The following is a 25,644-nucleotide window of genomic DNA, read 5'->3' on the forward strand; positions in this document are numbered from 1 at the left end:
CATTAACATGTACAATTATTTTCCCACTTTGGTCATGTTTTAGGTTTCAAATTTTACTTCCTGGTTGGAAATCATGACGCTACACTAGGGAATTCCACTCTTACCAAGCAACCATATTATATAGTGGTCTAAAACCCCTTTTTGTAGACAGAAATCATTTTTAAACACAAGAAAAGTAGAGAGTTGTGTACTTGCTCTTAATTAAAATGATCTGACTGAATGGTACAAACACATTGAAATTCTGAAGACTCACTGAACACACCAATATCTAACACTGTCATTTATTTATGTTTTATTGACTGTATAGAGCTACGGCAAGCACCAAATAAGATTACAAACATGTCTTCATTTTAAAACACTGGCACAAGACATACAATATTGCAACGCCCAAAGCATCGCAAATGATGATTTGAACCATTTTAATAACAGAGAAATCACCAAAATAATAAAATGCAGTGTTTTAATTAGTTTTACCAGTAAACAACATTTAAATTGACACAAAGCTACAGTTTAAAAAGGCATGATATGTGAGAATAGTGCAAAATGTTGTCCATTTTTAAAATGGCAATGAATAGGACGTCGTCTGGTAAAATGACACATCGTTTATGTTTTGCTATTGAATTCTAATTGGTTTTGGGGCTCCCTAAAAGTTCGGCATTTTGTTCAGGACTGGGACTTAATGTTCTACTGTAACTATGGCAACTCCATTTTAAACAGTGGTTTCCTGTTCACCCATACAGCCAAAAAACCTGACTTTTTGACAAAGCAAATTTAGACCTAATATTGTACCAAAAACACATCCACATTTTCTTTTATTTCCAGTTGATGCAGATAATTTGCAGACTATTAGCGTTTATGCTTTCTAAAGTTGATTTTTGTCTATATATTTTTGTCACAGTTAGGTGAAGGTTAGGGTGAGGAGCGGGTTAGTGAGGAGCTGAGACAGTTTTGCTACCAGGGTCTTAACACAAGTGAACAGCAATTTTTTAGGCGAAAAAAATAAATAAATAAATAAAAGTATTAGTTAACTCTATTTAATGGACTACAAAAATGGCGTCAATGTTACTGAGCGTTAAAGGACCATATGACATTATAATGTGGTTTCCTCATCACAAACCTGGACCTGGAGTTGTGTTTTTTTCATTCACAAATGATTAATACACAAACCCTGCAGATTTAGGCTGAGTTCTTCCCTCAAACTGTTCCACCTTGTGAAGTAATTTAGATGATTTCAGACCTGGAATTGCCAATATCTACTGAACCAAAGGTAAAAAGTAGCTGTTAACTTGAAAATTACCGCTTCATGACAACACAAGGTGCAAAAGACGATTTTGAGCTTTGTAGATGTAGACAATGATTAATAATAAAGGATTATTCAAACAAAACACAACTCCAAGTATCTTTTTGAGAAGGTAATAATGTTTTAACATGGCTTAAAGCTCCAAAGAGTCAGTTTTGCACAATATAGGACCTTCAATATTTGCTGTAATCACATCTGCAGATAAAAAAATTAATTCACTCTCCATGGAAAGCAGTTCGTTACCCTTGATTGATGTGGAAAGCTAAGTCCCGCCCCTGGACGAAATGCAGAAAATTCAGGGAGTCCCAACAGAGTTTTGTCCAATGCAAACTGTCTAAGTATGTGTACATGTTTTTGATTTGTTCCTTGGTCCTCAGTTTCACCAGAGAGAAGAGTAGTTGAACTTAATTCTGAGCAGGTACCTCATTCTGGCCTGAGCTGGGTTATAGACGATGAACTCATTGTAAAGGAGAGAATAACCTTTAGTATTCACAGCTCCAGTGGAGACGCCAGGACCCATCGGGACTGTCATACCATCTCTGAGCAGGGAGAAGAGGAGAGAGAGAGTCAGTATTAGAAGTATTAGAACAATATACTACAAGCAGAGTTTGTAAAGTAGCCAAAAATTTTACTTAAGTAAGAGTAACATTACATCAAAATAGTATTACTCAAGTAGAAGTACATAGTAGTGGTCCAAGAAACGACTCAGGTAAGAGTAAAAAGGTATTGGGGAAAACTACTACTCAGTAAGAGTAACTTAAAAAGTAACTATCGTGCCATAACATCTGATTTATAATTTAAAGTTAATGTAATTTGAAGGACCAAATATGAAATAATGCACAAAATCCGCTATTTTCCAAGGACAGATACAAAAATGAGACGAACTTGTGTCTGAAGGAGCGCTGCAAGTATTCAGATGATTTCATATTGTCCACATAAAGCTTTTGTCACTCACGGAGTTGGTTCTTTTAACCATAAACCACAAATGAATGTGAAAATGAATTAAAGTGGATTTTTTTAAACTACAAACAAAAATTACAGTGCAATATTTATATTTTAGGAAAAAAAATATATGTTTCTGCATGTATTTAACACAATGACCCCCTCCCTTGCCTCTGGTACCCACAGAGTGACTGCGTTCTTGGGGTCAGGTCCGGTCTTGCCCAGGCCTTTGGTGCTGTGTTTTCCTGGAGGAAGTTTGTCCGCTTCATAATCAGCGTCTATCAGCTCGTGACTGTCGCCAAGGGCAACCTGAGAAAAGGGGGAAAAAAAGAAAACGAGTTATAATGCGGTAAAGCTGTTTTCATGTGTTTACACTGTGACATTGTGAGGATTTCTCTCATTCATTACTGTGAAACCCAGTGATACAAGGTCAACAGAGAATACATGATTAAACTGTCATATTATGAATAAACTCCTAAATAAACACATTTTCACACTAACTCGTTTAAATACCCAGTAACTCAATACTCAATACCAATTTTGATACCACGATGAAAATAAAAAACACTCTTTATCAGGACAACAGAATATGACAACATTAAATGGTAGTACTTTCTTTTCTATTCCCATGTGGTCTTATATGTGTGTGATCCCTCCCTCAGTGGTCCAGGTAGGTTCCCCCTTAGAGGTCCATGAGCGTATGCTAGTCTATGTGCTCTTATATTTCTGATACAGCTCAAGATCATTCTAAAGACATTCAGGAAAGCTTCATTTGTGTCCTGTGAATGGAACTTTTTCAGTATTGATATCTGCTCAAATGAGTATCTAGGTTTGATTGTAGTTTTAGTATCAAATGATCTGAAGTCTCAAACTCACCTCACAGAGCAGCAGCAGTCCTTCATTATTATTCTGCTGATTTGCAAAGCAGTAGTTTGCACTTTTGGACGACATATCGGCGAAGTAGATCCCTTTACCAAACTGAAGGAAACAAATGAGAAAAAATCAACAAAATTTTAAAACAAGCTAAAAAATAAGGTATTTTTATGTATTTAAAGTTCAAATTTACCATGTATCCAGTGAAAGGAGCTTCTGGTGGAGCGATCCTGAGCCCTTTACTGAGAATCCCGACCCAGTTAGACAAACGAGAGCCGTGCCACAACAGGGTCCTATGGAGAAATAATATGTTCACAAGTTAAAATACATGTTAACAATAATGACATGCTATTTTATGATCTATAATATCATGTTGTTTCGTCATCAAAATAAAACACAGCAGGAGTTGTGTGTTTTACACATGTTTAACACACAAACCCTGCAAAATAAGGATTGTGATGTCATGTGGTAATACATAAAGTGCTCCACTGTGTTTTTAAACTTTATAGACCTTCACTAGAATCATTTGGGTGATTTCAGTTCTGGATTTGTCAAACTCTTCTGAACTAAAGGTAAAATGTAACTGACATGTGTGAATGAAACAAAACACAACTCCAGGTCTGTTTTTGAGGAGGTAATAACATTAGCATTATTTGAGTCAATTTAGTGTTATATTTTTATCTGCACCCCTTAAAACACACTTGTTTATATGAAACACTAAACCTGTTGTGTAGGTCTTTGAGAAAGTGCTCGCTCTCTCCTTCTCGATCAACAGAGAAAATGTCCAGGATGGTCATGGTGTAGTCTTTGTGTGTGGAGGCGTGTGTTGTCTGCAGGTAACGCTCTATCACCTAAAGAGAAGCACAGTAAAAACATTTATATTTAGGAATGTAATCATATTTTTCCTTAGAGTTGCATACATTATTACGTTATATTAGTATTAAGCCTATAAGTATAAGTAATCTGTCTTGCCAATTACTAGGGATGCACCCATACAGTTTTCCCACGATTCCATACATATCTTGAGACACGGGTCACAATATCGATTTGATAACGATACATTTTAAGACGCAAAAAAACAAATCTCATGTCATTTTTTTTCTGCTGAGTATAATGACACTTAGATGTTAATGAAACAATACCTACATTCTACATCATACACTACAGAAAAACTACTATACAGCTGTTGTTTATATGTGAAGTGTTTTATTTTAGTTCATTTGGTTCAATGATTCTCAGCTCAGAATTTTAATTCAGTGAAAATAAGAACAGTACTTTTTCAGGCTATTTTATATTGTATAATATAGCCAGTCTACTCTTATAATAGACTGCTAGGGGAGTTACAGTATCAGACTTTTTCTTTTTTGAGGATGATTTGATGATTTCTTTTCCTCCTGAGTTCTCTCACTGCATACTCACGACTCATGCCTCTGTCCACACTGTTCTGCCTCCTCTAGCAGAGACAGACAGTAGCTCCTCCCACACTGCCCTGCTACAGTCTCTCCCATCAACTTTCTGGGTACTAAAACTATGTTATATTACATAGAAAGAAAGTACCTCACGTTAAATATCCAGTTGATATGATACATGTTCTGATACATGGATCTCCATTAAAACCAGTTTTAAAAGTTTAAAAGAATTTCACAATGGATTTATATAACAATGCAATGATGATTCAGCATGAATGCAGTAGTCACAGATATTATAAGTGTATAATTGCAATTTACTGTATAATGTATAAATAATGTAGAGAAAGTTTCACTGGTGGTCATCTGGACTCATCATCATCTGTTTTTTGAAATCAAAACACTCCCATGTCTACAGTGAATCACTCCTGGACGAATAAAGGACCATCTCATTGCAATTTAGAATGAATTTATGTAGTTTAAAAGTATCGTCAGTCCATCACGATATATTGCCTTATCAATATTTTGTGTCCAGCCCAACTTTGTGGGGCCCCTGCAATGCTTCTGTCAGGTCTAGTCTCTGACCTTGTATTCATTTGCGTTGGGGTCCAGTGGCTGCAGACCACAATGCAAAGACCTGTACTGACGGTCCAGAGGATGCTCATTACTGTCTCCACTCGACTGAACCATCTTCACCGCGATCTGGATGTCACTCAGAGCCTGCAACAAGAGAGATACAGAAGAAGATGCAAAATTGAGTCTTATCAATTTTAAAACATGATAAGGCCGCCACACACAACAGGATTTTTTTGGTCTTAAACGATTTTTAAATGTGTGACAAAAAGCGCACACCACAGACACAAGAAGAATCTTAAGACTTAAAATCTTTGATTGCCAAGACTGCAGCGGGATATGTCACAGGATATAAAGTTGTGAGCGCGATCTCGTCAGCTGTTTCCCATCTACAGTAAAACCACTCACTTTGAGACTCAAAGTTCAAAAGATCAGAGCACTGCACTTCTAGTTTAGATACGAGGTCAAAACTGTGTTATTATTATATGTGAAATGTGGTGTAATACTTCAGATACATGAGTTTTAAAGCATTAATGTTTGGTGATAAAGTCCACAGAAATTAGAGTTACTATCGCTCATCAGCAGCTTCACCTCGATCTGTGCTCTGTGTGGATGTAAACAGACACACGTGAAAAACTACTCTCACCTTTTTACTTTTAAAGAACACTTCAAACTGGATTAATAGCGCGGTTTTGTGGACTGGATGTCATTATTTGTGGAGGACAATTTCTATGGATAATGTGGATAAGATGTTGCATTTTAAATTTACCACTTTACAAGAGGTGAGGAATAAAGTCTTCTTATTATTTTTGCTATTTACCGAGTTTGTATAGTGCACGTCTGTGTGCGTCACTCTTCTGCCCATGACGCTCGGTTTCTTTGATTTTTCGTGGTTATGATCTGACACTGACACCACACACAAGAAGTGCAGAAGGTTCAACTCAAGGACAGGAAATCACAGCCAAAATGAGGCACTACCTCACAACTATCTTCAAATTTTTTGGCAATGTTTGACAATGTGTGCATTGTGTCACCATGGTAACTACTGACCATTCTGCCATACACATACATATAGAACCCCCCTCAGCGAGATTTCACTGGAAAGTATCAATGAAACAGTGTGTGGAATATACAAATGTTACATAGTGCAGCTTTGTATTTTACCTCTAAAAGTTCAATCTTTTGCTTCAGTTCCTCCTCTGTGCGGATGATGGGAGGCGTCTTTAACCTGAAAATAGGTTCATAGTTCATTTTAGTGATGTATTGACTTCATTTATGTTCATATATATTATGATTTTCCTGACCCAAAATCATGGGGGATGCGTGTGTAGAATTGGTTACAGGCTTCCAGAAGCTCTCGATTTCCTCCTTTCTTTTTCAAACACTCCTCGATTTTCTTCAGCGCAGCGTATCCAGCTCGAATCTGCTCTGTGGTCAGTTTACCTGCAAAACAAATCACCTTTTTAAATATTTTTACATTTAATTTGAATTTTAAAGTCACTATTTGTATAAAGTGGCTAGACTCACGAAGAAATGAATGAATGAAATGAATTAAAAGCAGTCTTAAACAACATAAAATCAGTTGTTTTTTGTTTAAATGTGCACTGTGTAACTTTTCTGGTAGGGGGTCTGCCACGAGCTTAATTCCATGGAGATATTTTTGCTTTGCCTGAATGGTTTCACAGTGTGGCACTAAGCTCACCTATGTTGCATTTATTAAATTTTTTGTGTTTTACTGCTGAAAAATACTATGAAGAACATGCATTCTTACAATGATGGAGCTCAATTCTTGGCCTGGAAGCACTGCAGACTTATCTCCATAGAAATAGATACGTTTAATGCCATACTGTGAGACATTCTCACCAAAGCAACAACATCGCCAAGAAGACAAGCATCCACCAGAAAGTTACACAGTATACATTTATAATATAAAAAAAGTTGAAATTTCAAATAACACAATATTGTGACAGCCTTCTTTAGACATTAGGGGAATAGGTAATTAACTGAGAAATGCTCACATTTTCATACAGCGCTTTTCCACCTTCAAGATCCAAAGGAAACGCTCACCTATTCACACACACATTTACACAAAGTGTACACAGACACTGGGGGCGAGGTAGGTTAAGTGTCTTGCCCAAGGACACGACAACATTAGTCTGTAGGATCTGAAATCGCACCACCAACCTGTGGGCCAGTGGATCTGACCGCTCAACTAACAACGTTAAATGTGAGCGCTGGATTCGAACCACCAACCTTCTACTGTCCCCCAGATTAGAAATTGAGTCAAAGATGTAAATGATTGAACACTGCAGGCCTAAAGATTTTTGCTCCTGTGAGTCAGATTTTATCCCTGTGTTTGTGACTGACCCAGAGGAGCTTTGCGAGTGTCAAACTTCATCTCCAGCACACACTCCTCCATGGCCTTCAGGTCACAGATCAGCTCCAACAGAGACTGGATTTTACTGTCCAAAGATGACGGCTTCTTCACCGCCGCAGTGTCCAGCTCTGTTTTATTCTCCTCCTGAAATGATACAAGTTTAAAATGCAGGAAATGAGATACAATTATTGTTACATGACCATCAGTTTGAAGACGTAATATGAAACATTATATGTTGAGGGTCTGCCCCCTGCTTGTTTCCATAGAGATGCTATTACTTTGCCTGTAATGTTCTACAATATAGCATTAAACTAATCTCATTTATTTCACTACTTGTGTTTTCTTGCTTAAAAATGGAAAAATGGAAAAACATGCATTCTTATTGTGTGCCTCTCTCCACAGAACTGACTTGTCGCTTGGTGTAAAGGTCCCACCAGCTTCTTTTCTCCATGGATTTAGCTTAGTTGAATGCTAAATTGCGTAACATTCTAGGAGAAGCAAAAACATCTCCATGGAAACAAGCAAGTGGCAGATCCTACCCCAGAAAAGTGACATTGTCCACCTTAAAACAATGATATCAGTGTTAACAGTAGTCCTACCTTGTCATTGGTGCTGTAGTCCATAAACACAAGGTCATATTTTCCAGGCACTTTCTCAAAATACGCTCTGTTCTGGTCCCAGTTGTATTTGGTTTTGTCGAAAAATCTACAGGGTAAAAACACAAGAAGAAGTCAATACTGCAACTAAAAAATTGTGCATTGTGTAACTTTTCTGGTAGGGGGTCCGTTAAATGCTTTTCGTCATGGAGATGTTATTGCTTTGTCTAGAATGTTTCACAGTATGGCATTAAACCTTTCTATCTTCATGAAGACCAAAAAAGACCAAGTTACAGGTCAGATCTGTGGAGAGGCGACCCCGCTCACAGACAGAATACCTGTTTTTCTAGGTATTTTTGGGCTATAAAACCACCTGTAATTGAATAAATGTAATGTGGAGCTGTTTAATGTCATACTGTGGAACATTTCAGACAGAGCAATGATATCTCCATAGAAACAAACAAATCAAAACGTTACATAGTGCACCTTTAAAATTTAAATGCTCTCACTTTTTCTTGAACACATCTTTAGCTTTAAGCAGGTCTCCTCCACACGATATCAGGTTGTTCTGACCAACTTTTCCAACTAAAATAAAACAATTAAAACGTTAAACTACAGAATATGTTTTGGTTATAGAAATGTTGTGCTATTTCTTTAAATGTCCTATATTACATGAAGTTGACTCTTGTGAGCTTGAAGTCATGTCATAATGTTGTTACCGCCTCAAAAACATATGTAGATTTATGTTTTGTTTTATTCATAATAATTAATAATTCTTTATTATTACTCTGTGTACATCTCCAAAGTTCAAAATGCTCCACAGTGTGATGTCATGAAGTGGTAGTGTTCAAGTGAACAGCTCCTTTTACCTTTAGTTCAGTAGAAATTAGCAATCCCAAGGTTCAAATTATCTAAATGATTGTAGTGAAGGTGTGTGGAATTTAAAAACACAGTGGAGAACTTCCTGTATTACCATATGACATCACAGGGTGGAACTGAGTGTTTTCATCTTAAGAAGTCGTGCTAAATATGCAGGGTTTGTGTGTTAAACATGTGAGAATGAAACAAAACACAACTCCAGGTCTGTTTTTGACGAGAAAACAACAATAGAACATGGATCAGAAAATAATGTAATATGGACCCTTTAATTACCTCGCCCCCATCTCATCCAAACGCTGTAAGATTTTGAATTGTCATCTTCCAAAAGTTGAATCAGGTAGTATTTGTTGTTGTTGAATTGTACATTTGTCTGAAAAATAAATATAACTGAATATCCACTATGCCATAGTAATGCAGAGAGAACACGCACACTGCCAGATATTGTCATTGTAACTTAATGTGATAGAAATTTATATTGTAGAAAGATTTTTCTCAACCTGTCTTTGTGTATGAATGTGATTTCTACCTTAGACCAGATCACTCATTAACATGTAGAGCTTCAGCAGATACAACTGTCCCCACCCTCAGGAAACTGTGCTGTCTTAAATGTTGTTGACTGAATTTCTGTATAAATACTCAGATGTCAGATGCTTTGGGGGAAAATGCTCTAACCATCTCCTCAGAGCATCCCCCTCTGAGTACATTACATTTGAGGACAGGTAAGACAACACTCAGTTTCCTGAAGGTGGGGACAGTTGTGGCAGCTGAAACTTCACACATGTTAATGTTCGGTCTGGTCTAAGGTAGAAATCACGTTCATTTACACAAAGACATATTGAGAAAAATCTTTCCACAATATAAATTTCCATCACACTTAATTACCTGATTTAACATGACGTCGTAAACATCTTTTCCTTCACAGTAAACATGAGCCTGGGGACAAGACAAACATAAAATTCAATAAAATAAACATTGATACTTAAAGGTGACCCAATTTTTTCCCATCTAAATCTAAATGTGTCTTGCCCCAGTACAGATACATGTACTATCTTGTATAAGCAGCTTTTGAGGTCAAAATGAGACCACTGTGAACAGTGTGCATCTAATTATAAAGTGTTTTATTGTCCAATTACCAGGAAGTGCACAATCACATGCTTGACTCATTTTGGTGAATGATTAGGATGCTCTGAATGCAGAAGTTAAGTGAGAAAGAAATTTGGAACCACTGCAAATGGTTTGAAACTAACTAGATCTGTTTATTTATGTTTTAAGAGGGTAAAAAACAGATACAGCAACTTTAGTTTATAGAGCAACATATAACATAATAATAATATAATCATTTTAAACTAAACAATATGTTTTGGTTATAGAAGTACTGTGTTGTTTCTTAAAGGTCCAATATTACGCTAAATTGACTCTTGTGAGCTTTAGGTCATGTTATAATGTTGTTACCTCCTCAAAAACAAACCTGGAGTTGTGTTTTGTTTCATTCACACATGTTTAAGTAAATGTTTATTATTAGTCTGTCTACATCTCCAAAGCTCAAAATGCTGTGTACCAACTTGTGATGTGATAAAGAGGTAATTTTCAAGTTAACATCTACTTTTTACCATTTTTTTCTGTTGAGACTGTCAATTCCAAAGCTGAAACTAACCAAATGATTCTAATGAAGGTGTGTGGAGTTTAAAATACGATGGAGCACTTCCCAAATTATATCAACCTATAACATACTAAAAACATAATCATTTCAAAATGTACCTTTCCGAGTTTGGCTTTGCATTCAGAGTCCACAGGAGCCTTCCCCTTCATTACCACCGTCTTCACTGTTTCTGTACAATAAAAGAATGAAAAGAAGAATAACAGAATAAATCTAGAATAAAAGTGAAATAAAAGAAGAAATTAAAGTAGAATAAAGAATAAAAAGAAGAATAAAAGAAGAAATACAACTAGAAATAACGTAATAGACCATTTTCAAGATAACACTGAAAGGTGCACTATGCAACCTTTTATGAGTGGAGTCTGCTTTCTGCTCTCTTGATGTCATAGAGATGTTTTTACTTTGCCATGTTCCTTTATTCAATTCAATCGAAATGTATTTGTTTTTGCAGAACACATACACTGAAAATATGTGTTTTTCTTGTGAGGGGGCTCACCTCTCCACAGTCAGGGCTGCAGAGGGTGACCAATTTGTTCTAAATTTTAGCAAGTCTGACTAAAAATTCACCTGCCAGATCCTCACTCCTTCCTGTGTCCTCTCTCCTCATTATAAGTATGGATTATAATATAGAACACACTTGAATTGCTGTTTTCTTTAAGAAATAAAAGAAAAAAGCATGAATTCACTCTCCCCCCCTCCCCTCTGCACATGCACAGACTTTTAACACTGCTCCCTCAGGTCACTCTGGAGCTCAGAGCTTAATATGAACCACAGGTCTCATAAGCTTTTTTTTCTTTTTCATCTATTTGTGCAGGAGAAAGAGTATTTACCTTTGGAAGGCAGCATCACACCTGAAGATCCTCCACACTGTGTTAATTTACTAAAATCATCTGAGGCTCCCTATGAGCCAGGTAAAAATGAAAATAAAAGTAAACAACAAAAGACAAAGATCAACTATTGAAATTAGGAGCTCTCACTCTGCACATGCTAAAGTAAATGAGTGAATGGACCAGATTTATGAAGAGCTTTTTTGGGCACTCAAAGACATTTTACATCGCATTATTCATTCACTCCACACTCAGTGGCAGTAAGATACTATTGCAGCCACAGCTGCCCTGGGTCAAACTGACAGAAGTGAAACTATCAGCCTACACAATCTGCCCCTTCAACCACCACCAACATCCAAACTCATACTAGGCAACGTGGGTAAAGTGTCTTGCCTAAAGAAAAACAACTAATAAGAACTCAGTCTCCCATCCAAGTACTAACCAGACCTTGCCCTGCCCAGCTTCTTAGATCTGATAATAAATATAAAGATTCTTAAAACCACACACCACAGACTCATTTTTGAAGCTAATATTTATTTCAAAATGTTTTATTAAGTAAACTCAAATAAGATACCAAATAATTCTGTTGAACTTAATATTACATCATATTCCAACTATATTTTTTGTCTTTAAGAGGCAAAAATTCTTAAGCCCAAAACTGACTTACATTTCTTTAGCCTCATTGCAAAATAAGTCATTTTCAAAGGTTTCTCGAAATACAAAAATAAACTGCATATGTCAGTTGCATGTATGTCAGTAAGACAATTGGGGCAGTTTGTGTTTTCTGGGTTATAAAAGTTTTCTGATTGGCTGAGGATGGAGCCAATGACACATACAGATGCCGCAGTGTCGAGAGAGTGGGACTTATAAGGCAGTTACTATGTTATGAGGCCAGCAACTTCTGTCAGCAACTCAACATCTGTCTGGAGTACAAAAGATTTTGAACATAACTGTAAGTCTTATTACAATAAAGTCTTTACCTTCGACCTTGACTTCTTCTTTGGGGGCAGAATTAGTTTTCATTTGACTTTTGTTGGGTCCTCTACGTTTCTTTGGAGCCGGTGGTTCCTCTGTCTCTTCCTCTTCTTCTTTAATTTCCGCGTCGAGTCCATTAGCAACGTCACTGCTTTCTAATCCTTCATTCTTGATTTCTGAAAATCATTTTACAAAACAAAGTTAAAAATATGTAAATAAATCTAAAACATGATCACATATAAATTATTAATACAGGTGCACTGTGTAACTTTTTGGTTGGAGGTCTGTCACCTGCTTGTTTCTATGCAGATGTCACTGTTCTGCTCGAAAAGTTCCACAGTATGACATTAAACAGCCCTACCTTACATTTATTCAATTACAGGTGGTTTTATAGCTCAAAAATACCTAGAAAAGATTCAGATTTAATTAATGTTGGAAGTAGTAACTGGAGCCTACATGTAATTTAAAATATTAACAAGGAAACAGTGTATTTATATAAAAATAGATTTAACTTGCGAATCATGAGTTTAATCTGACTTTTTACATTTAAAGATGTACTATGTAACTTTTTGGTTGGGAGTCTGTCACCTCCTTTTTTCTATCCAGATGTCATTGCTCTGGAATGTTCCACAGTATGACTTTAAACAGCTCTACTTTATATTTATTCAGTTACAGGTGGTTTTATAGCTCAAAAATACTTAGAAAAACAGGCATTCTGACTGTGAGTGGAGTTGCCTCTTCACAGATCTGACCTGTAACTTGGTCTGGTTTGATTTCCATGAAAATAGAAAGGTTTAATGCCATACTGTGAAACATTCCAGACAAAGCAATAACATCTCCATAGTGAAAAATATTTGGCCGGCCCTCCACCAGAAAAGTTACAGAATGCACCTTTTCGTCTTTCTGCTGTTGTGCCATATAAATCCTTATAATCTAAATGAAATGATTAGTTTACAAATTTTGGACGACTAAGACACCATCAACCAATTCATCAACTATAAGACTAAACTCCTACATCCCTAGAATCTTTATTGTCTGCCCTCTGTTGAATGACATTTTAATATAAGGTAATTCTATGTAAAGACACACCTGTTTTCAACGTCTGTGCACGGATCTTTCTCTTGTATTTCGTGACCGGATTGATTTGTAACATCTTTTTCAGGTCCATGTCGTATTCTCTCCCAGACTCCAGACTCAAAGTGAACGATGTTTTTCCTGAAGCCAGAGCCGAGTCCAGCTCTCTGCAAACAGACTCAGGGTACGGCTCCCACTGGTCCTCATCCCCCTTCCACTGCCATACTGACAAATACACACAGATTTAAAGATGCACAGTTAAGCTTGTCTGGTGGAGGGTCTCGTCACCAGCTTGTCTCAGTAGAGATGTGGTGAGAATGTTCCACAGTATGGCCATAAATTTAAGAATCTCCATGAAGACTTGCAAGCCAAACTACTGGTTAGATTTGTGGAAAGGCGACCCTACTCACAATAAGAAATTATATATTTTAAAAGATATTTTTGAGCAATAAATAACACCTGTAGTTGAATAAATGCAAGCCAGATTTGTTTAATGCCATACTGTGAACAATTTTATCCAAAGCATTAACATCACCATGGAAACAAACGGCAGACCCTTTCCAGAAAAGCTACAAAATGTCGCTTTAAACAAGTTAATATAGTTATATCTCAGTAAATAAAAATAAAACTGTAAGGCCAAATTTGTAACCTGAATGGCATAATAAGTTTATTAAAAATTTAGTCAATATGTAATGTAAGAGTCTTGTTATTGTGGACCCACTCTTGTGTCTTAATAATAAAATAAAATACAAAATAATAAGAAAAACAATAATATTTTTAAGAACATAATGCACAAATGCAGTTTGTTTGGAGCCCATTCTATCATAACTAATAATACATATAATTAATGTCAAAGATATTAATCAGATCTAGTAAGACATTCCCAAAGCTGCTGCCGTTTAGACACATATTTTAAATACAAAAATAAATGTCACTGGTAGCTAATTGCATTTGTTACTGTCTCCCAAAACTTGTACACCAACAGTTCAACAATGAAAGCATCACCTATTCCTATAGTTAATTTCTCAATGTTTACAATTTTCCAGTAATGCTAAGAGAATATGCAATTGTTTTTGACGCCATCCCTTCTGGTGTGAAAATGTTAATCATGTCCACTTATGTACACGTTTCTAATGATGGCCCAGCTAAGACAACTAACAAATGTATAAGAGAACTAATCACAAGGGAGTCTATCAGTAAACCAGTTTCTGTTTTTGTTTGGAGCAATACTCTTACAGACATTAAATGGTACGATGTTTGGCTTTTGTCTGGAAAATATTTTGTAACTAAGACTAAGATTTCGCTTAAATATACATCATCTTTGCTTATTCTGTCATGGTGTTGAAGAAACGGTCACCCATGTTTTTGTTTGTGAATAGAAAGCTTGGTACAAACCTACAATTTAATGTAAGAATGTATTTTTTGGAGCCTTTGAGAAAGATTTTCCCACAGTCTCTCTTGTCCTGTTACATAAATTCTCAAAATGATTGCACAAATCCCAAAGCCATGAAAACAAAAGCACTAGGGCTGGGTATCACTGAGAAGCTGCCGATACAATACGTTTTTCGATACAGTGCACTTTCGATTTAATACGATTCGATATCATATATTTCAAATCAATTCGATATAGTTCGGTAAAAAAGAAAGGCTACATCATTGCTGCGATATTAATAGTCTTTATTAAACTACAAAGTTTCTGCAAAGTTAATATATAAAATGCCCATTCTTCTCAAAACAGTGAGTGTGTCTTATGTGCTGCATAAACAAGTTTCCTTTCTCCAAACATGCAACACAATTGTGGCTCTTTCACAAAATTATTTAGTAAAATATATCCTAAAAATACTATTGGCGATATATCGATATACAGCAGCCCATGATATCGATACAGTATAATGAGGTAATAAGGAGGTAATAATTTTAAAAATAATAAAATAAAAATCTGTCTCCCTAAACAAACATGCCTGCTTAGCTTCTCCTGGTTTGCTAGCACGAAACACGCACTAACCTGTTTTGGACTCGCCTTCACCATTTTGACTGGCGCTGTTCTGGCTCTTATTTCTTGTACTTCTTGATCGCCTCATGATGGATTAAAAGAGTCCGTTTTTGGACAAATTTATGGAGAAAAAGGAGAGAAAAAGACGGAGAAAGTTTCCCTGTGTCTAATGTTTAGGCGCCGGTGAGGATCGCGTAATGGGAAGAGGCAGCACTCCGATAGAGTAAATAAATATAAATAATTGGCCATCAAAAGTTTATTTATGCAATTGGGTGGAATTTTGAATGTTTTATTATCTTTATATTTAGCAGTTACTTTTTTTGAATGTGAAACTGTATTTTACAAATATGATTTAATGTGTATATTGAGTGATTGCTCTTGCTTTGAACAGATCTGTTTTTGTTAGCGGAACTTTTTACTCCTTCCGCTGTTGCTGCTACACGGACTTATTTTGTTGAAGGACACATCTTGGAAAATGTGCCCTCCTGTCATTCCGAACAATCAAGATAAAAGTCATACTAAACCAAAGTAAAGGACACTATCAGAATAACCTAAAATGGCTTTACGGAGCTTTAGCGCTTGTGGTTTCTGTCACAGAGTTCTTGCGGTGAAGACAACGTTGCGGGTGAGTGGAACTAACATTGGAATTTGAATGTATTTGGAGGATAAGCTCCATCTCGTTTGTGAGGGGGTCCTCATAGTCACAACAACAGAAGACAGATACAGTAGGGCAGACAGGAGATTACATACATTCAATTGAACACAGAAAAAACAAAACAACAAAAAACACAACCATATACACACACATCCACTAACACATGACTCTCAGACACAGAATAAATCCAGTTTTAACAAAACTAAGACAGAGTTCAAATACAGTCACAAAAAGCAATTACACGGGTTATGTAAATGTTGCACCAGAGCATTTTTCAATGAAGGGACAGAAGTTAATGCTCGAATCGATGAGGAAAGATTGTTCATATCAAAGAGAGCTTTATATGTAAATGAGTGTTTTCCTATTTGTTTTTTGACTCTTGGGACAACAAAAAAATATCTGTTCTGCGTGGAGTAAACTGTAGGAGGATCTGAATGGAATTAAATACTGTTTGATATATTCAGGATAACTGAGATGAATGCATTTAAAAATAAATAATAACCAGTGAAGTTGGAATCAGGAGGACAGAGTGAGCCGGGACAATTGGTGATCCATCACACAGTGGTGAGTTCTGAAGGGACAGCGGAGAATAAACCTGCACAGACTGTTATTGCATTGCAGCATCTCGGACTAGTATTTAGGTCAATGACATATTTTCCCACATATCGTTCCTAACTAATGTTAATAGTTTGATCAAGTTAAATGTTTGTTGTAAAGCTGTTGCTGATGTTTTATATTCACATATTTAAGATATACACACTCAATTCTGAGTCTATGAATTTCTGTATAGTCTGTGCACTAAAAGGGGTGACAACGCTGCAAAAAAAGCTTCATCAAAATTTAATTTAAACACTTAAATCTATCGGAAAATGACTTAAAATTAGTGAAATTATCTGTCCGTGCAACAAGATAATTTTACTTCACAAGATATGTTAAAATAAACTACCTCTCGACTAGAATGAAGCAGTGTCAGAACTAGTAAGTAGATAATAAATCTGAAAACAAGATGAATAACCTGACATAAGTTTTAAAATCTTACCAGATCAGAGAAATTTGCAGTAAACGTGATTGGTTAGGGTGACCAGACGTCCCTATTTGCCTGGGACAGTCCCAGTTTTGAGCCCTGTGTCCCATGTTCCTGCAGATTTATCCAAAACCATTGATTTGTCCAAGTTTTATACAAGAAATGTCCCAGTTGTCCCTATTTTTGACCAGTTTGATCCCTGCCAACAGTAAAGAGGGGCATAAGCATTTGACATTTGTTTAGGTAAAATACAGAAAAGCTGCTTAAAAATGACCAAAACACAAAGAAAATGTGACTCTAGTGACTCGCAGAACAGTTTTTCTTAATTACTCACTCAGAAACGAAACATGCAGGCTTTTCAGTAGGTACAGTGAGTTACTATAGTGATGACCAAAATCTACAAGCCTCAGTCTAGTTACATTATAATAACTTTTTCCCCAGGGAATGAGCACAGCTGCCAAACTTCAGCCTCATGCAGATTTCCTAAATGGAGCACCTCACAGAAAACATCCAGGAGTCACAAACCTGAAAACTCTACGTTTACCTGAAAAACTACAGGTGGCTGCTCGCTCCATCATTCACAGTGAGTACAAGTTAATAAATCCTATCTTATATGGGCACTCCAAAAATTATCTTGTGAGATTTTTACCTCAAAAAATGGTTACATGTTGGTGAGTTATAGCTCTTATAGTTCCAAAAAGCGTGTGTGTGTGTGTGTGTTTCATTCATAGGTGGATTTGTTGTGGTATTGATACCCTGAATCTAAGAAAACATTATTTTGTCAATATTTTGTTTAAGTGATTGTTGTCTTTTCTGCAGGGGCTCAAATAAAAGGTCTAGATGTAAAGGCGCAGAATCTTGTGGACTTTTTGTGGAGTCGTAAACGAAAAATGGAGGACAAAGCTTTGAGGCAGAAGGCACTGAACCTGGAGAGAGAGCTGTGGAGCAAAGTTACAGAGAAACAGAGGTGAGAGAGAAGAAGAATATCATAAAATGTAATAATAATCATACATTTTATTTATGTAGCTCTTTTTAGGACACTAAAATATGCTAAACAGTACACATATTAAAAATGTCAATAAAGAGAAATGAACAAATAATACAAAAAAAGATAGAAATGGTAAATCTTTAAGAGAAAATAAGATGAGGAGAATTTTGAAGTGAATGTGTTGAGGGGAGGGATGGGGAGCCCGTGGAGTTTCTGGAGGAGGCAGGCAGTAATTTATTGAAATGTATTAAGAGTTTATTATTATATATATTTTACTATGTCCTTTATAGATGTCGATGAACAACTTTTGGAGGAACGCATACAGAAGAAAGTACTCTCAGAGTTGAGGAGAACCACGTACCACTGGAAACAGCTCAAGTAAAACACTCAATTTCCCTTTTTTTTCCCCAACACTGGTTGCAGTTACATGTACACCAAAATCTGATTATTATCTGATTTCTGGACTTTTTAGATTACTGTCTTAAATTGCATGTATGCCTATCTGATCTTATCTCAGCAAGACCATGATCTGAAAGAAAACGAGATGCTTTAGCACTTTACATGTCATTTTAGTAATCTTATCACTCTAAAAATCTGTTAATCATCACATTTCACATGTAATCACAGCCAACACCCTCAAATTAATGTAGAGTCTCAGTGGCACAGTGGGTTAAGCATTTACACATGAACCAGAGGATTGGTTTTGCTATTGTAAAAACCTTGAGATAATGATGCAACATTTTTACTGTGGGACTCATGGGTTTCAGCTTCCTGTGATACTTTGAGGACTTTTGCCGATTCAAAAGGTGTTATATTTGCAGCTCATGTTTTTATCGCTTCATTTAAAAGAGATGAGCCTTCTTGTGGGCTCCTGTGTCAGTTGCATGAAGTAGTTTCGGTATCGTTCTATAGCATTATATCACTCTTTAAAATGTGTTATCGTGACAGCTTTATCTGAAAGGCATGGATACGCAAAGTCATTAATATGAAACTAATTGCGTATTTCTTCTTGTTCTGTAATAACTGTTCCAGATTCGACGAGGAGATGGGAGTGATTTACATGGCGGCTCGTTTGGCTGGAGGATATGCTGCAGTGAGGAGAGCGCTCAATGAGGTCTGTACTGTCACTTTATGGTAGGGGGTCCGTCACCTGCTTGTTTCCATGGATATGTAATTGCTCTGCCTGGAATGTTCCTCAGTGTGACATTAAATAGCTCTACTTTACATTTATTCAATTACAGGTGCTTTTATAGCTCAAAAATTCCAAGATAAACAGGCATTTTGACTGTGAGCGGGGTCGCCTCTTCACAGATCTGACCTGTAACTTGGTCTGTTTTGGTCTCCGTGTAGATAGAAAGGTTTAATGCCATACTGTGAAACATTACAGACAAAACAATAACATCTCCATGGAGAAAAGCATTTGATGGACCCTCCACAGAAAAGTTACACAATGCAAAAACATTTTACAGTTAAAGTGGTAGTATGTAACTGGGGGTGGAAACACATGATGCCATATAAATATACTTAAAGCCATACTTTGTAACATTCTCCGTGGAGATAGAAGTTGACATACTGTGGAATATTATAGCAGAAGGAACAAAATCTCCATGAAAACAAGCAGGTAAGACCCTGCTCCAGACCATATAAGAGTCACATTTTCATAGAGAATACAGATATGTTGATCTAAAGGGAGAGTCATTTTACTTAGTTTTGTTCACAGTAAATAAATGATCTGTCTCCATTTCAGATAAAGAAGAGAGACACCTCCTTCGCTCCGGAGTCTCTTTTGGATTTTGGATCAGGCCTGGGAACAGTTGCTTGGTCTGTACTACACTTTTATAAACAGGCTACAGTCCTTCACAGATGTTGTTCCTTTTCTTATCTATACTTTTCCTTCAGGGCATCTCATTCATGTTGGCCTGACTCTCTGAAGGAGATGGTTTGTGTGGACAGCTCTGGGCCCATGAACACTTTAGCAGAGCGGCTACTGAAAGGTAAAACAGATATTATCAGGTGCAATCAAGTAATCTGTATCAGTAGCATTTCAGATTTGAGATTGTTTAACCCATTTTGTCTAAATCCCTTTTGGATTGAATTTTAAGATTGTGACAAATGCTTCTTCTCATAGTCATGTAAGAATACACTCAACACCACAAACCAGATGCGATGTGCTCTAGTTTCATTAGTGGGGTGCACGCTGATTGTGTTGTGACAGTGCTCTGTAAAGTCCAATCTTTTCTGGCGTGGTGTTTGTAAAGTGTGTCTGTGACAGGTGACAACGAAAAAGAAGAACCACACTTCAAACATGTCTATTTCAGACAGTTCCTTCCAGTGTCTCCAAAAGTAAGTTCATTTTTAAATAAAGCTAAAATCAACCAGGAAGAATGTATGTTCTCCTATTTCCTGTTACGCTGTCAGCCCATCACAGCCTTGCGCTTTAATTGCTAAAAATATGCCTTGACGAATGCATCTTTACGAGTGGGTGTCGCCTTGTCACCGATCTGTAAACCAGATTGGTGTAAAACCAGAAAAGTTACATAGCGCATCTTTAACATATCTATTATACTGTCCCTTCATTATATCTCTAGTGCCTCTACCTACTGAAGTCTAAATACCTTTAGAAATATGTATAATTGATATGTAATTATTATTTGTATTGTTATGACTCGATTAATAGCTCGTGTTTTGTGATTGCAGGTGCAGTTCGATTTGGTGGTAGCAGCGTTCACTCTCTCCGAACTCCCCAAAGCAGCCGACAGAGAAGATGTAGTGCTCACTCTGTGGAGGAAAACAAACAGATATCTGGTTTGTGCAAAGAATCTGTTAAACTGACTTGTACTTACTGTATTATATTTTTATATGTATTTTAAAGTCACCATTTCTAGAATAGTGTGCACATTTGACAAGCTTTTAAAACATCATACAAGTAATGCAATTCTTTATGCATGCTGTAATGTGATGCGGAGTGTAGCTTTGTTGTTTATAGAATTGAAGGTGGGAGAGAAGTCAAAAATTGTACTAAAGATAGAGTAACACTACTTCAAAATAATATTACTTGAGTAGAAGTACAAAGTAACAAATAAAAAAGGTATTTGTGAAAAGTACTCAAGTAAGAGCAACTTAAGTTTAAGAGTAAATAGCGTTGATTTGTCAGTGCAAAGGCTGAATCATTTTAGAAAATATTGAGTTGAAATTGAAGTAACTAAACTGACAAACTAATACGAGAATCCTGTGCATTTCTAACATGTTTGTACAGGTCTAATCTACAGGGTTAGCACGTAGCAAAACAAAAAATCAACAAAAACAAAATAAGTAATAGATGTTACTCGTGATTTCCCCCTTTGCTTTTTTCAGGTGCTTGTGGAGAATGGGACCAAAGAGGGACATCAGATGCTCATGGAGGCCAGAGACACTTTACTAAATGTGAGTAAAATATGACTAATGCAAATCACCATGAGCAGCACTTTGGAAAGAACTGTTGTTCGTAAAATGTATAATGCAGAAAATCACTTGGTAAAAATATCTATAATTGTATTTTTCCAGAAACAAGAAAAGATTGTCCATGACTTCAGACCAGCTTCAGTGTTTGCTCCTGTAAGTGAAAATCAGTTTTATTTTTATTATATTTACTCTATTAAAGGTACATGATGGGCATACCATCTCCTTGTCTCCATGGTGATGTTCTTGCCTTGTCTGTAATGTTCGACACTATAGCATTTCTCTCACAACTCATCCATCTTACATTGATTCAGTTGTAGGTGTTTTAAGATATTTTGAAAAACATGCTTTCTTTTGAGTGTGATCTTGGGTTACCTCTCTGCAGATATGACTTGTAATTTGGCCCAGTGTTCTTGTAATTTCACCCAGTGTTTTCACCTGCTTGTCTCCATGGAAATAGATATATTTAAATGCCACAGGGTGGAACATGCCAGCCTAGGCAATAACATCTCTCAATATGAAACCTATTTTTTCTCATAATATATGTTTTTCTTTCAGTGTCCTCACGAAATGATGTGTCCGAAACTGACCAAAGAACCTGTTTTTCCCTGTAACTTCCAGCAGAAATACCACACACTATCTTTGCCTGGGGTGAGACTTCAACTTCCTTATATCCTTTTATATTTTACTTTATACAGTACATTTAGTCATAATTCTATTTCTTCATTGGTTTTACAAAACAAGCACATTGTATGTGCAGGTTTGAAGTAAACAACTAACTAAATAAAAAAAAACATTTAAAAAATTAGACCTAGTGCTAATTTGTGTTTATCATTAGCTATATTACATTTAACGACTGTTGTAGAATAAATTACACTACAACTTTTTTCAACCCAAGGGTTGAAAAAAGAGGCATGAGGATTGAGTTTTAATACAAGAGAACTATATCAACCTCTGTGTTGTTTATTAAGTTGTTGCATATTTTGTCCTGGTTTGATCGAGGTTTAGTCCTAGTTAGATTTAGTCTAACCTGAGACTAAATCTTGAACGAAACCTGTACTAGAGCAGAACCAAACCAAGTCTACATCAGGACTAAACCTCGATCAAACCAGGAAAGTTTTGATGTGGAATGCAGTTTTAATTGTGCAACTTTGTTTTGCAGCAAATTTCTCACCTGACTGAAAAGTTTAGTTACTTGATTCTTACTCGAGCTGATCCCAAATCCCTGGTCCCTGGTCTGGACTCTGGTCTGGACCCTGGATTGGATTGGGCCCGGCTCATTGCTCCGGTTCTGCCTCGGACTCGTCACGTTCATTGCAGAATGTGCTGCACAGATGGACAGTTACAGCATGTGGTGGTGACTCCCAGAAAACACGGGAGGTAAGAAACTGTAGCCTGCCCTCTATAGTTAAAAAAAGGTACTGCAGATAGAGGACACACGAGTTTGTCTCATTCTCAGTATATGGACAGCCCATGCCTCATGTGAAAGCTCAAAACCTCCAGAATTCCCTCACTGAGCTGACTGAGGGAGAGCCAATCTTGAGAACCAAAACACCAAAGTATAACAAACAACTTGACCATAATCACATCCAGTGTTTCTGTAATTAAGAATAAAATGGCATTCAAGTTGTTGATTGGTAGTAGTTAGAAAGCAAAGTCTTTTGTTTTGGTGGTGTGAAAAGTTGAGGTCCACTGCTATAGATTTATTCCCACAACATATAGTATTAATATTTGTATTTATACATTTTAATGTTATGTCACCCTGCATTTTTCTTACAATCAAATAAAAGAACCATGGATCATTGATAAGAATTCCAAACATTATATGGTAGTTTTTTGTGCATATATACATAATAACAGCTTTATTGTGCATGTTAAAATAATCTACATTTTGTGTTTCAGAGATGTGTACAGATGTGCACGCAGCAGTGATTGGGGAGACCAAATTCCAGTGGTTCAAATAACAGATAGCGAAGACCACAGTGAATCTGAAGAACAGTGACCCCCAGTGGAAATAGAGGGAACTTTACTATAGTGGAATTATTCTTACATTAAACACAATTCACCACAACGCCTGTATGTTTGATATTATAAGTATAACAGGAGATGGAGACAGAACATTAAAATATTATTTACCATAAACCTCTGTGTGAATCACTGCATACATTTACATGGTCAGAATAATCCCAATATTAGATCTGATTTTGGTGTGTGTTTAAATTCACAAGAGAAATTTGATCATAAAAACAACTGGTGACATGTGACAGTGAATCAGTGGGTTTTTAGAGGAACTGTTGTATTTGGAAGATAAAAGTACAATGAATTTTAAAATCATTCTTTAAATCTTCAACATTTTCTCATTGGCCCTCGCCCCTAACTTTTTGGCCCTCGCCACTAACAAAGTTAGGGGCGAGGGGTATTGTTCTTCGTCGGTTTCTTTATTTATTTTTTTCCTTTGACCAAACGATCGCATTTTTGACCCCCTGAACATCGACGAAAATCGAAAAGTCCCCAAACCGGGGTCCAGATCGATCGGCCCGGCGAAAAATTCGATAAAATGGGCATCGCAACAATGACCCGAGTGACCCAACTCAACAGCGCCACCTAGAATTGGACCCCTATGGGAGTGGGGACAGGCATAGTTTGTCGCAGGGAAACGAAATTCGGGACAGTGATAGAGAACAAACCAAAAGATGAATTGGAGCATGACCCTATGACGAACAGGAAGTCGGCCATATTGGATCAAACATTCGCCGCCGTTTTGACTTGGGGGTCTACAAAAAGATTCAAGTCCCCGGGGTTTGGTCCAAATGAGCTCAGATTTGACATGTCACACCTACAGACATAAACTCACAGAAATTTTCAACTTTTTTTGAGATACTCCTTACGGTTCGCCCGTAGCACGCCGGCGAATAACGCCTTCATTTCCTGTTTTTTCGGTGACCTGTCACGGCCACAGGCATTGTCCTAGAGAACTCAAATTCAAATCACAATTGTGTGATCCAGGCCTGAATGTGATGAAATATGAAATTTAATAAAAGTGAACTCTATAGCGCCCCCTAGCATAGACGTGAAACGTCAACATTATCGGATTTGTACCAAATTCGGGACATAAATTCTATGTATGATTACAAGCAAAAAAGTCTATTACAGACATGATGCATTTTCCACTATTGGCCAGCAGCAGGGGCGCAAAGACTCCCCCAAAAAAATATTAAAAAAATTATTACACCCACAGGCTTAGTCCGATTGTGCTGAAATTTGAATCACTAATGCCTGATCACGGCCTGAATATAATACACTATAAAACATATGAAAAATGAACTCTATAGCGCCCCCTAGCATTGACAAACATCAACATTATCGGATTAGTACCAAATTCAAGGATTAAATTCTAGACATGATTACAAGCAAAAAAGTCTATTACGGACATGATGCATTTTCCACCACTGGCCAGCAGGGGTGCAAAGACTCCCCCCAAAAATTGTTAAAAAATGATGACATGCCCATGTTTAATCGGATCGTGCTGAAATTTGAATCACTAATGTGTGATCTCAGCCTGAATATAAAACAGTATAAAACATATTAAAAGTGAACACTATAGCGCCCCCTACCATTGACATGAAATGTCAACATTATCAGATTAGCACCAAATTTGGGGATTAAATTCTAGGCATGATTACAAGCAAAAAAGTCAATCATTGTGCACCCCTATGACGAACAGGAAGTCGGCCATATTGGATCAAACATTCGCCACCGTTTTGACTTGGGGGTCTACAAAAAGATTCAAGTCCCCGGAGTTTGGTCCAAATGAGCTCAGATTTGACATGTCACATCTACAGACATAAACTCACAGAAGTTGCCAAATTTTTTTGGGATACTCCTTACGGTTCGCCCGTAGCACACCGGCGAAAAACGCCTTAATTTCCTGTTTTTTCGGTGACCTGTCACGGCCACAGGCATTGTCCTAGAGAACTCAAATTCAAAATCACAACTGTGTGATCCAGGCCTGAATGTAATGAAATATGAAATTTAATAAAAGTGAACTCTATAGCGCCCCCTAGCAT

At 36.8% G+C, this 25,644-nt stretch overlaps 2 protein-coding genes across 3 annotated transcripts; one reads left to right on the plus strand and one right to left on the minus strand.

Moving 5' to 3' along the window:
- Positions 1-269: 269 nt before the first annotated feature.
- parp2 (poly (ADP-ribose) polymerase 2) lies at positions 270-15,626 on the minus strand. 2 transcript variants are annotated; one of them, XM_020922198.2, is made up of 17 exons: positions 15,485-15,626; positions 13,495-13,704; positions 12,411-12,581; positions 10,705-10,775; positions 9,829-9,879; positions 9,220-9,316; positions 8,577-8,652; positions 8,071-8,176; positions 7,462-7,615; positions 6,399-6,537; positions 6,259-6,322; positions 5,107-5,241; positions 3,839-3,966; positions 3,309-3,408; positions 3,119-3,220; positions 2,427-2,551; positions 270-1,839 (listed from the first exon to the last, which is right to left on the minus strand). In XM_020922198.2, the coding sequence occupies exons 1-17, from the start codon at positions 15,558-15,560 to the stop codon at positions 1,680-1,682; spliced, it is 1,965 nt and encodes a 654-aa protein (XP_020777857.1). In that variant the 5' UTR covers positions 15,561-15,626; the 3' UTR covers positions 270-1,679. The 2 variants fall into 2 exon arrangements, with proteins under 2 accessions (XP_020777857.1, XP_055007498.1); XM_055151523.1 differs by lacking the exon at positions 13,495-13,704 and having other exon boundaries at positions 15,485-15,619.
- On the plus strand, positions 15,561-23,719 carry mettl17 (methyltransferase like 17). The gene is made up of 15 exons (XM_055151525.1): positions 15,561-15,695; positions 15,864-16,097; positions 17,593-17,734; positions 17,971-18,118; positions 18,428-18,517; positions 19,172-19,253; positions 19,887-19,960; positions 20,039-20,133; positions 20,412-20,482; positions 20,837-20,944; positions 21,494-21,562; positions 21,683-21,733; positions 22,136-22,228; positions 22,740-22,957; positions 23,480-23,719. Exons 2-15 carry the CDS (start codon positions 16,029-16,031, stop codon positions 23,577-23,579), a joined length of 1,410 nt encoding a protein of 469 aa, XP_055007500.1. The 5' UTR covers positions 15,561-15,695; positions 15,864-16,028; the 3' UTR covers positions 23,580-23,719.
- Positions 23,720-25,644: the final 1,925 nt, after the last annotated feature.

Source organism: Boleophthalmus pectinirostris, unplaced genomic scaffold (assembly GCF_026225935.1).
Source record: "Boleophthalmus pectinirostris isolate CB_2022bp ecotype Guang Dong unplaced genomic scaffold, ASM2622593v1 HiC_scaffold_16, whole genome shotgun sequence".
Lineage (NCBI taxonomy): Eukaryota > Metazoa > Chordata > Actinopteri > Gobiiformes > Gobiidae > Boleophthalmus > Boleophthalmus pectinirostris.